This window comes from Urocitellus parryii, chromosome 1, assembly GCF_045843805.1.
Source record: "Urocitellus parryii isolate mUroPar1 chromosome 1, mUroPar1.hap1, whole genome shotgun sequence".
NCBI lineage: Eukaryota > Metazoa > Chordata > Mammalia > Rodentia > Sciuridae > Urocitellus > Urocitellus parryii.
In genome coordinates this window covers 16609141-16622438 of record NC_135531.1, presented here as the reverse complement: position 1 = coordinate 16622438, position 13298 = coordinate 16609141, and the positions used below count along the sequence as shown (strand labels likewise).

General features: G+C 35.4%; 1 protein-coding gene across 1 annotated transcript in view; it reads left to right on the top strand.

Moving 5' to 3' along the window:
• The window catches only part of C7 (complement C7), a 51247-nt gene that overhangs the window by 18401 nt on the left and 19548 nt on the right, over positions 1–13298 (top strand). The window contains exons 7-12 of the mRNA XM_026410240.2: positions 1568–1738; positions 2915–3158; positions 5585–5695; positions 8745–8911; positions 11446–11674; positions 13068–13239. Coding sequence (XP_026266025.2) covers positions 1568–1738; positions 2915–3158; positions 5585–5695; positions 8745–8911; positions 11446–11674; positions 13068–13239 — 1094 coding nt within the window. The remainder of the gene's footprint in view (positions 1–1567; positions 1739–2914; positions 3159–5584; positions 5696–8744; positions 8912–11445; positions 11675–13067; positions 13240–13298) is intronic.

Here is a 13298-nt window from a genome sequence, read left to right as displayed (position 1 = left end):
ACTGAGATACTATCTAGTGACTGTAAAAATTTCTAATAAAACTTTGAATAATGCCTTCTTTTTATCAATCAAAATAAATGAACAGTATATAGTATCCATTTTGGCCTGAGTTGAATTTTTGTAATTTTTTTTAACAACCCAGTTTCATACTGTAATAAAAATGATGCTATAAAAATTCTGATTAGATCCATCTTATTTTTCAGCATTTTGATAAATATGCATGATTTTCAATATGTGGTAAAAGTCATATAATATTTTGTTGCATTTTGGCCTATTTTCTTCTAGTCTTTTTTTTTTTTTGGCTAGGGATATACTTGCATGGTTAGAGTTAATAGGGTTTTCACGTTTACATCTCTTGTCTCATTTAATGCAACAGTATCAGTATTTTGTCTGCACATGCATTATTTAGGATGATTGTATTCTATTCTGTAATTTTCTTTCCTTTTAGTTTTTTTTAAACTGTATCATATCCATCTTTTCTATTTTCTCTATGCTTACTTGTGGTTTGATCTCAAACACAGATGTGTGCAGACATATAATAAAAATGCAAATGGGAGTGGAAGGAGAGTTCCTAGTTTAAATATTTGTAAAGAATAGATATCATGAGAGGGTGTCTCCTTGCATGTTTTGTTTTATTCTCATGAAGTTTGGCATTTTTAGCAAATCTGTTGCTTATAATTTCAAAAAATAAGAGATTTTTAGATAAGTATTCTCTTGAAACAAAGTCAGCCACTCTGTCAGTACTCGAGCTAGTTGTCAGATGGTGTGATCATCTGATAGGTTTAATTACTGGGTGTCCCTTTTAGACAGGATATGTGCTCACTTTTTTACTACTAAGACTTCTCTAGAAGTGTCCAATAATTATAATACTTGCTGGCCCTTGTGGGCATTTCATTTTCACACTTACTGTAATGTGAAATTCAGGATAAATGAATAATTGTCACCTCTATGAAAGCTGGCACTGTTACTTATCAGCCAAGTGTAACTAACCTATGATTGGCTTTAAAATTCTTTGGGGATGTCCTTATCTCATGTCATTTAGCCCAGGATGTACTATCGAATTTTAGCATTCTTTTAAGTCAAATAGAAAGTTAACTCCACTATCATTTCACATAGAATATTCCAAAACAAAGTCCCTATGATCTCATTGTTCATATCACCTTTTTGTATCTCTGTTCCTATTAGGTGGAAAACCAAGAGCCAAATGCCTGTGATTCTCTGCTAGTGTAGTTGTGGAAGTTTGCTCACTTTTAGGAATGCTGACATTCATGGAAAATGAAAGATGTGTGTACACAAATGTGTTTTGTGAATCGCTTGGGTTTGCCATCATTGATGCCATGTCTCTTTCTTCATAAAGTGTAATTATGGAATGATCTCTTGCCTTTTTACTCACACTGGCCTGATCTTAGTGAGAACCACAGTTGGTTTGGATCAATGCAAGGCTTGTTCTTTTCAGAAGATTGTATGAAGAAAGCATCCATGTTAAAGGACCCATGACAAAAGTATCTTGGGTATATCCAAGACCTTAATTTAGTCATAGCATTTTTTTTCTTTATTTTCTTTGTAGGTGAAAGTAAATAATGATTTTAATTATGAATTTTACAACAGTAGTTGGTCTTATGTAAAACAAACATCTGAAGAACATACATCTTCCAGTAAGAGGTCTTCCTTTTTTCGTTCTTCATCATCTGCTTCACACAGTTATAAGTCAAATTTCAATGAAATCTATAAGAAAAAGGTTAGTATGAAATATCAACTAACTTTTCCATATTTTTCCAGTTTTAGGTATTGCTGACATTTGCAAAGTGCATTTATGAAATGATCAGTTTTCCTATTTAATTAAGGCAATATCATTTCTTTAGGAGACAGTACAACAAATTTCTTTAAAGGTATAATGCTGTCTTATTAATTCTCTTTAACAATATATGTATTTGTATTTTTGTTTTCTCATTAAACTATTTGTTCTTATTTGAAAATCTTAAAAAAACTTATCTCAAAATCTTCTATTTTAAACTATCCTAAATTTCTCATTCATGATTAGAAGGTATATGAAGATTCTTAAAATACTTTATTACTTTTGAAATACCAAAATTCTTATTATTTGAGGATTATAAGACTTACTTTTAAAATCTTTGTTGTTTTGAGATACGAAAACTTTCATATTGAGCAGTTGAAATGAATTGTACTAATTGATAAATTAGTAGAAGAATTTATCAGGTTGATCACTTTCACAATCCACACATTTTATCTCACCCTTAGAGCCAGTAGTTTGGTTAATAAATCATGCAAGAAAGTTAACAGGAATGCTGATTTTATTTATTTTATCAAATAAATAATAAGGAGGTATGAGAATGTGAACTGTTAAAAATATTTACCATCTCCATATTATTACATTTTTCACACAGTGGGAGTTTGATATAAGGTATCCAACATCTTGGGTATTGTTAAAAAAAAGAAATGCTTAGGAAGTGTTTGAAAGATCTGTTGTAAAGTAACTTTACTTGTCAATACTCTGTCTGAGAGAGAAATTATACAGTCATCTTACCTGTAAGTCATGGTCAAGGTGTGGACCCTAGGAACACATTATTTTATATGCTTATCTATAAGATTGTTGAGCAGTTGGTGAACTTGATTCTTTTTTCTTAGTTGAGGAGGGCACAGTAACTTGGTCTTGGGGTTTTGGGAGTCATGCGGAAAATGAGTCATCATGGTGTCACCCAGGTATTATTCTTATTTGGGACTTCAAAATTGCTCAGATTGCTTCATGAGGGAGGGCCCAGAAGAGACCTCCTTATGTACATGTAGAAAAATCTATCTTAGTTGATTGGAGGTTGCAGGTGATGGAGACATTGGATAGGGAATGATTTTTTAACATTCCACTTAAAACTGCTTTTACTCTTTCCTCTCCTTACAGAGTTATCAATTATTGGTTATTCAGAACACTGTTGAAGTGTCTCAGTTCATTAATAACAATCCAGAATTTTTACAACTTGCTGAGCCATTCTGGAAGGAACTTTCCCACCTTCCCTCTGTGTATGACTACAGTGCCTACCGAAGATTAATTGATCAGTATGGGACCCATTACCTGCAGTCTGGATCCTTAGGAGGAGAATACAGAGTTCTATTTTATGTGGACTTCGGAAAAGTCAAACAGAGTGGTACAGTATTAAAAAAAATATTACCTAAAAGCATTTCAGGGATTTTAATGGAGAAATAACGTGTAGTTAACTTAAACTTTTGAGCTTTAAAATATAATTGCAAGAATACATTACTTTCTATTCAAAATCTCACATGGTTTAAAAAATTTCTGCTTATATCTTTAAAATAATACTCCAAGTCAATCATTATCATTATGGATTATCTCCAGGGAGTGTTGGTTTAGAATATAACCTTTCCTGTTTCTCAGATTAAACCATATTTCTTGAGGAAAAAATGAATGAGGAATTTACCGATATTCTAGGAATCTAAATGTTTTAAAGAAGAATTTTATTTACTTCTGTTCTTTATCACAAGTCCTTTAAAAAATCTTCACTACCACAGGTTTGCTTGCTATATAATACTTGAAACAGTAGCTTAATTCATTGGATGCCTTCTCAGGAAAAGTGAGTTTTGGGTTACCAATAATACTACTACCCAGTGAGATAGGCACTCTGATGCCTGTCCCATGGAGACTCCATGCCATGATGTGACTCATTCAAGGGTATGAATAAGAAGGGTATTTAAACCCAGTAACTGGCTTCCCAGTCAGCTTAGCTTACTTCCTAACTATGTTGCTACTACATTGCCTGGTTTTTGTGAGAAGCAAGACCTGCCACTGAATTCATGCTTTGTGGACTCACATTGATAGGACAATCCCTACCATCTGCTCAGATGTGGGATTGGTGTCTTCACATCTGTGGCTCCTTTCCAGAGACCTTGTGATCTTGGCTTACTAATTTTCCAAGTCAAACCTCCTTTCCTGACTTTGTCCTTTAGTTGATGCCCATACTTCCTTTTGATTCCAAAAATACTTTTTCAGGTTCTTTCTCTTAATAAAGATTTCGTTGTTAGGACTGGGACTGTGGCTCAGTGGCAGAGTGCTTGCCTTGCATGTGTGAGGCACTGTGTTTGATCCTCAGCATCACATAAAAATAAACAAATAAAATAGTCATGCTGTCCATCTACAACTACAAAAAAGAAAAAAAAAAGATTCTGTTATAACCTTGGAGAAGAGTAAGACTTCTTGCCTGAGACTCAGAAGAAGTTTTGTAGCATTTTTCATAAGAAAAGTATAATATTTTCCTGTTTATACTGGATTTTTTTTGTAGTTCTCTGTCAGATAAAATTTAACTAGAATTTGTACTTTTCTAATTTCACAGGTTGAAAACGAATGCACAAGAATGGGTTTTTATAGCAAAGATAGAGGTTTTATTTTTTTTGGATAATCAGTCCATCAAAGGATTGACCTAAATTCAGTTTCCCTATTTCAGTTTTATAGTGCTTAAAAGAAATGGAGATTTTTAAATAAAAAACTTCCCACATTAATAAAATTTTAAGTAAAATGTTTTCATTTATTTTCTTAAAATTCTAAATTAAATATACTAAAAACTTGTGGATGTTATCCATGTTCCCAACTGTTCTTCAAGAAATGCTTATGCCTCTAATGCCAACTATTCAGGAGACTGAGGCAGGAGCATGGCAAATTTGAAATCATCCTGGGAAACTTAGTAAGACCCTGTCTTAAAATAAAATGAAAAAGGCTGCAGATGTGACAAAGTGGTAGAGTGCCCTAGAGTTTAATCTCTAATACCACAAATAAATAGATAAATAATAAAATAAAAAAATAAAACAAAAAATTGAGGCTTGGCTGGGATGTAGCTTAGTGATGGAGCATTTGCCTTGCAAGCAGAAAAAAAAAAAAAGGAAAAAAAGAGAAGAAAAGAAATATTGAGGCTCATCTAATATAGCTATTAAAATTATATCAAGATTATATGAGGAAAACATTTTTCCAAATTTTATTGTTTACTATCTTACTTTAAAAAACTAATTGACAAAACCACATTTGACCTATTTGATAATGAATAGAAATTATCACTTTCTAAGGTTATGAGTTATGGAAAGAAGTTAAGAACCACAAATGATAAAGATGGAGAAGCTGAGTCAGTAGAAATAGGGTGCTAAGAATTCACTAGTACAGAACCATAATCCAGCCTTTGAAGTTTCCAGTCCATGGGTTAGAACCCAACATACTCCTATGTTTATCCATGTGTTTTATGCCTGAGAAGCTGAATGTGACAGGGCAAAAGTTATCATTCATTTGAGGTGTTCCATTTCTGTTGCCTCTACTGTTTCTTGCGGAGATTACTCCCACTTCTTCCTCTCTCTGGCCAAAGCTAAAAGAAAGAAAGTGCCAAAACCTAAATATCCTCTTTCTGAACTTTAACCTGTTAGAGTAATTGAAAATGTACACATCATGTCACTCTTGATTAAATGGGTACCATAGCAGGAAACAACCTCTTATCCCCAGCCCAACACCTTGACCACCAAAGGAGTCCTTCAGTGGGGGCAGAAACTAAACACATTCTTTCTGCATTCCCCTGCCCAGGTTCTGTTTCGTTAGAACAAATGACATGTACTTCTTCAGATTTCCGTTTTCTCTTTGAATCATCAGAGCAAGAATGCAAGGAACTGGAAGACGCTCTAAAATTGGGTTCAGGTAAATGAGAAGGGAGCAATCTGCATTACAAGCCTGCTCTCTCTCTCTTTTCTCTTGTTAATTCTTGGTCTGCATGGGCTTTTGAAGTGTTAACAGGTGTTCTACTTTTTGTTTTTCATCTATTTGGATATTATTGCTTTTGCTCTCCTTTTCATATGTCATGAAAGTGAGATGTCATGTAAGGTGGGTATCTACTCTGTATTGTAAATGTGTTCCCAGTGTACATCATTTCTTCTCCTACAGTGGTTGGCAAACAAGTCTAGAAAAGTTACAGTATCAGGGGAAGGCTTAATTCTACTTTACGATAAAGATATGTTATAAATCCAGTTAAGGTTTTTGGTGCATGCTTGTCATGATGGGGAGGGTGAAGAAAGTGGTGTGCCAATCTTTGAGTGATTGCAGAAGGAACTGGAAGGCAAATTGATGAAGACTGTGTAGGTATAAGGATTTCATCTTAACGGCTATTGGGTACCATGAAAAGATTTAATACAGGGAGTAAGTGAAGGATTACGTAGGAAAAGTTGTTGAAAAAGAAGAGGGATAGAGAAAAAAATGATCTGTTAAGAAAAGGAACAGAAGAGATGGAAAGTGAAGGAGGGGTGGAGGAGAGAGAGAGAGAGAGAGAGAGAGAGAGAGAGAGAGAGAGAGAGAGAATATGAAATGCTTCTCTCTAAGAGAAGTAAGGTAAGAACTGAAGCCTGACCATTGGATTTGGAGGTGAAGACTTTGTTGCTCTAAAAGGAAGTGATTCTGTAATGTTGAAGAAATAGAAGTGAGACAGCAGGGCATTGTGTGAGACCATGGATCCAGCAGCATTAGGTCTTAAATACTTCTTGAGTGATGGCAGAAATTGGGATGAAAGTAAAGACTGACCCAGGTGCCATTATTGTCATCAAGGAAGCAAGGTTATCAGGATGAAGTTAGATGACTGCAAGAAGGAGGGAGACAGTAGTAAAACCAGGTTTATGTAAACACTCATTGTTTTATTCCCCAGCTATTTATGGAGTCTCTAGGATGTGCCAGAAATTGTTCTAGGTACTGGGGATACAGTAGTGAACATGCCAGAGAAAGTGCTCCTCTTCAGGGAGGTGATGTGACACAAGAAGGGAAATTTTTGAATGAGGTGGAAAAATAATGTTCTGGACATAGAAAACGTGAAAGTTGAAGCTTTTGGAAGATTTTGACATTAGTTATTAGCTGGGTGACAAATTGGAAGCTGCTTGTTGATTTTATTTTATTATTTTGTATTTAACAAAATAGCACTTATTTTGTATTTAACACAGCACTTACTATAAGCTCAGCATAATTTTAAATGATCTCCACTTAGTAACCAATATAATTATCCTATCTAAGAGGTAAGTAGTACTAACATTTCATTTTATAGCCAGGGACACTGTGACATAGAAAAGTTGCTCAAGATCAGAGCTAATAAAAATCAGTTGCACTCTGCTGCCTTTTCTAGGGGAAAGGATTTGGCCAGAGCTCAGGGTTCCCTGGGATGTGAAGAAGGTGACAGGCTTAAAAATAACATAAAAAGCACCTCCCCAATTATATTCTTAGGGTGTAGTTCTTAAATAAGTATGTCTATTAAGGCAATGATTCTCAAACTTTAGTATGCATGAGGAGCACTAGGTGCAGCCTGCTGAAATGCTGATTCTAAGGCTTATTCTCAAACATTCTCTCATAGTTCTTGGTTGGGACTTGGAAATTTGTAGTCACCCAGTGGTTTTGACTCAGTAACTCTGGACTTTGTGATATGTTGCATAAAAAGTGTGACTATTTACATATGAAAACTATAATTAACAATTAAACTGAGGAAGCACTCCAGTAATTTATTTAAAATATCAGGTTTTAATAATTTCTCATTTTAAAGGTACAATATACTTATGAAATTGCAAAATTTGGACAGCTACAGGAAAGGAAATGGAAACCACTCAAAATCTGATTTATAAGATTAAGAATTCTAGTGATGGCTGTGTAAAATTCAATTAGAAATAGATAAAAATATTTTTGAAAGTATAAAGCACATACATGGAAATATTTAATTAGCATTCAAACTTTCAGAACATTTTTCATATGTTAGGTAATGTATTCCTGTTAAATAACATTTTTTGTTTGTTTCATTGCTAACATATGAGACACAAGACTATTTTGTTTCTTATATTTTATTATATCAATTTTCATACATATAGGAAAGTTTGAAGAACATAGCAATTAATACCCGTATATATCTCCTCTATTTAACAATTATTATTTTGACATTTCCTATGTATATGTGTATCTTAAGTATATATACAAACATATAATATGTATGATCTTGACTGATTATTTACAGTATATAAATGTCATGTATTTAAAATGTTTCTAATATTTGATGAACCATATGAAGGTAAGTTTCAGACATCATTATTCTTAAATCCTTAAATATGCACATGTGTCTTCTAAGAAAGACCTTCTCCTGCAAAACATGATATACTTCTATTATGTTAAGAACACTGAAAAATTTAACAATTTTCTCATTTTATCTACTTAGGGCAATTGAATTTTTGTCTTTTTTTTTCTTTAAAATATCTCATTTCTTAGAACACTTTTAGGTTCATAGCACAACTGAGAGAAAAGTACAGAGATTTGCCTGCCCACCAACACAGGCAGTCTCTTCCACCATTTGTATCCCCCAGCATGGAGCATTTGTTAATACTGGTGGATTTACACTGACAAATCATTACCACTCAACACTAGTTAACAAGAGGATTTGCTCTTGGTGTTGTACATTTTATGGGTTTGGACAGAGGCACAATGCATGTATCTATCCTTGTAGTACTGTGTAGGATAGTTTCATTGCCCTAAAAACCTGTACTTTTTCTGATCTTCACTCCTTTGCTCCTAGCTACCACATGTCTTTTGACTATCTTCATGATTTTGCTTTACCCAGAATGATATACAGTGGGATCAATTTTTAAAAAATATTTGGCAGACTTTTCACTTTTACATTCTCATTCTCATTTTGTTTGTGCACACAGATTTATTTTGCTTGATTTCTCCTGTGTAGGAAACCAGAACAATGTGTTGCGAGGAGTCCCATTTGTCAGAGGGGGAGGTCCCGGCTTCATAGCTGGCCTTAGTTTCCTACAGCTGGACAATCCTGCTGGTAACAAAAGGCGGTACTCCGACTGGGCGGAGTCTGTGACTAGTCTTCCCCAAGTCATAAAACAGAAGGTATGTGAAGCTCTCTTTAAGGCCTAGAAGCATCATGTTTATTTGTACTGGGAAAATGAGATTAAATCAAAGTGATTAAACAGCTGGTGGCAATTAGCATTTTCTGTATTCCAATTATGTTTTATATAGTGAAGTGAATGCACACATAATAACAAGAAACAGAAGGTATGTTATCTGATATGTTCATATTTCAGTTGTAAATGTTAAATGTCTTGTACATCCCAAGAGAAATTAATGATGAGAATTGCATTTTTAACTTTTGACCTGAATCAGATTTTATCTTTTTTGATTTATAATTCAGAAGAATTACAGATTCTTAAAAGAGGAAGGCATGTAGACTTGTCAGCTATTACATCTGTCAGATCATCTTTCTTCCTGTGACCATGGCTCATGGGCTACTGAAGTCCTGTAAATTAGGATAGCACCAAATTGGCTGAAAAAATTTAGACTATTTTGTTAAGATGGTCAGTTTTTTTTATAATACAACATATGTATTCTTATAGCACCAAAAAGTTTACCAAAGGACTTATGGGAAAATGGGATGAGGGACAAAATAATATCACACACATCATCTGTGACTCTCATTAAAAAAAAAAAAAGGTACTTAAAAAAATAGTAGCACATTTTTATAGGTGCTATGTTATTAAGAAATGCATTTGTTCTGCAATAAATGTGGCATATTTCCTATAAAAAGATCTAAAGCTTGATGGGTGCAGGAAGGTTGGTAGCTGAGTAGTGGTAGAAAGATAACTATGAGAAATCTGACAGTTGTAACACTGGATGGAGAGGTGTAGCTTCTAAAACAGGCAGTGAACTGTTTGAGGCGTATGTGTGCACATGCATTTCAAGTGTGCCTATCAGAGTTGGTTGGGCAGCATGCACTTTTCACCCTGTGTTTCTTATGGATAAAATTCAACAGAGGAAAATAAAAAAAATTGCAGTATGCACACGTTGTTCCTTAATATATCAATATTAATGGAACAAATCAACATTTTCAAAACAACCATAATAGCAGAACTCATTTTATAATCAATTTCCCACCATGGGAGTCAATGTCCCAGGCAAAGCCTCATTCTGAGAGATTAAGAGACTTGGGCACATTTTATATACTCAAAAAAGTTATAATAGCTCTTCAAGTACTCTCCTAACACCATATTACACCCAGTTGCCTCTGAATAAGCTGAGGGCGGGAAAGTGAGTTTTTCCTGGGAACTCTTAAACTGCCATTTGATAATAATCAAAACGGAAATGGCCAATATTCATTATTGATGTCCCAAACATTCTTCAGAAATTCTAAATTGTTGATTAAAGGAAAAACAAGCATTCCTTCACATAGACTTAACTATGTACTTCTCCACAAAAGACTGTAAACTATCATAGTTGTGCTAACTTATTAACAGGGTACCAATGGAGTAATGAAAAAAGATAATGTATGACCATGCAAGGCCGACCTGCTCATAAAAGCCTGCCCCCACAAGCTTTTGGTGCACAACTCTTTCCAGTTCCATGGTTAGTGACATCATGGTGTTAGTCTGAAATTGGATATGGTGAGAGTACTCTGTAGAATTGGCAAGTGCTAAAAAGCAGAACCTTTTTGCTCCTGAGAGAGCAGACTATTAAAGTTTAGCCAGCACATCTGCAATTTTGAAGTTGCTTTTCTTTGGAAATATCTTGCACAGAGTAATAATGTATACCTGTTTTAAATTTCTCAAGGAGTGCATTCATGGTCTCCACTAAAGAGACTTGTTACATCTCTCAGAGTCAAAAGAAATTTAATTCTAAGCTTAATTGTACTTGCTTCTTTACTGTAATTCAAGTGCATTTCCTTTTCTTCTGTCCTCTAAGGGAGTGGTGATGTATTATTTTCAAAATCATCTTCCATTAGCTAGAAAATGAATGTTCTGTTTTTTAAATTTTATGCATACACACAAGATATAAAAATATTTCTTCTCTATCTGATTCTAATTTTCCCTAGGTTTATCTTGATTGTGTTGCAAAGACAGTGAATTGCTTTCTTTTTTTTTTTTATTTGAACAAAAACATATTGTACTGTGGTCCCCCTTGTCTGCAGTTTCACTCTCCTTGGTTTCAGCTTCAGATCAATGTTGGTTTGAAAATATAAAATGGAAAATTTCAGAAATAAACAATTCATGATTTTTAAGTAACTTTTATTACAGCATAGTATTATAATTGCTCTATTTTATTACAAATTATTGTTGTTACTCTATTACTGCACCTAATTTATAAATTAAATTAAGTAAATCAAGATAAAATAAATTTATAAATTAAATTAAAATAATTAGGTATGAATGTCTAAGAAAAAAACATGTATCTAACAGGGTTAATACTATATGTGATTTCTGGCATCCACAGGAGGGCCCTGAAACATAGCCCCTGTGGATAAGGGGAACTACAGAAATAGACATAAGGGTGGCTTTTGATTGTGTTTCAGTGGAGATTGTGCCCATGTGTAAAAAGGAAAACATTCTCACCTAAAGTTCTGAGCACTGACTAGGATGTCTTCATTTGTATAGCTGACACCTATATATGAGCTGGTAAAGGAAGTACCTTGTGCATCTGTGAAAAGACTGTACCTGAAGCGGGCTCTTGAAGAGTATGTGGATGAATTCCACCCCTGCCATTGCCGGCCTTGCCAAAATGGTGGTTTGGCCACTGTTGGGGAGACCCAGTGTCAGTGCCATTGCAAACCATATACATTTGGTGTGGCTTGTGAGCAAGGAGTCCTCGTAGGGAACCAAGCAGGTCAGTGTGCTGAATTTTCCCTAGTTTTAGGATGGACACATTGAAAATAGTATTACCTTTTCTCTTTGGCTCCTGATGTGCTTCTTTGCTACTTCTTTTTGTGACCACATTTGAAGTCACATTTGAGTTAATCTCCCTCCATTTTTCATTCACGGTTTAAAAAAAGGGTCTGCAGTTAAGACCTTCTGCTATCTCTCTTTTTGCCCACCTTAATTAACAATACCACTGTGCCCTCTACTCTCCATTCTCTGTTAGAATAAAATTATGGATAAAATAATCTGCCATCTTCTTATAATTATCTCAAAAAGGTTTTGTTGAAACATTGGCCTATGGAGACTGAGTTTGCATTGCCTAACCTTTCTGACACCAAGCTCTTTGAAACATCTTTACTTCTATATCATACAAATTGGTTTAGTTTTGTTGTATGTGATACTGAGGAGTAGATGTGGTTGGGAGAAGAGGAAAGTGGTCCCAAAAAGAAGTAGCTGAAGAGCAGCGTGAGTGCACACGCACGCGCGCACACACAACGTTGTCAGGAACCAGTCGTTGTCAGGATCCAGTCATTCAAGGGAATGGTTTCTGAGGTCATGTCTACGTAGGAAATCAAGGCTCTTAGAATATGAGATAGGATATCAACCCCCCGGCCCCCCCAAGAGATATGATAGGGGAAAGCACTAGAAGAACTCTGAATCTTAAATGGGCTCTAAGACAGGATGGTTGTGGCCAGGGTGGTTGAAGAAGTGCCTGCAGCTTGGAGAAGAATGCTGATGGGAGGCAAAATGGAGATTTAAAAGCATTTCTTCATTTCCACATCTTGTACAGTGCCAGCCTAGGGTTGGCAGACTGGGAGGACCCAAAAGGCTGTGTTCTCTTCATGCCAAACCAGTGCTTTAACTGTAGGACATTACTTGCCTTATGGAGAGACTGTGGGGTGAGGAAGAATCCTGCACTCAGCCAGAAGACCAGAGTACAGTCTGGATGTGGCTCCTGACAGCCATTACAACATTGAGCATGGCATTTAGCCACTTTGCCTTAGAGTTCATGTCTCAATAGTGGGAATAATAACAACCTCCTGCCCACCTCCACTTGTTTTTGTGAGAAGTATATAAATGATACATTGTCCATGGAAGTGCTTTAGAACAATTTTGTAATACAATCAATATATTTAAGATATAATTACAAGAAGTCCACTAATGCAGCTTTAATACGGACATTCCAAGTCGGTACAGAGCCATTCGGGCCATTGCAGAAAGCCCTCACTGAACAGAGCAGAAGTAGTCAATTGCCACAATTGTCCCTCCCCTTAGCAAATATACTGTCAAGAAGCATAGCATTAAGCTCTGAAGTCCTCCTCTCCAAGAACTTACTGAAGAGCTTTTCCCTTATCATACAGGTGGGGTTGATGGTGGTTGGAGTTGCTGGTCCTCTTGGGGCCCCTGTGTTCAAGGGAAGAAAGCAAGGAACCGGGAATGCAATAACCCACCTCCCAGCAGGGGTGGGAAGTCCTGTGTTGGAGAAACTACTGAAAGCAGACAATGCCAAGTCAAGGAGCTGGAGCATTTACGGTAATGGAGATCAGATCTCTGGGCAATTGTGTAGAACAGTGTCCTCTGCAGTAATTGTG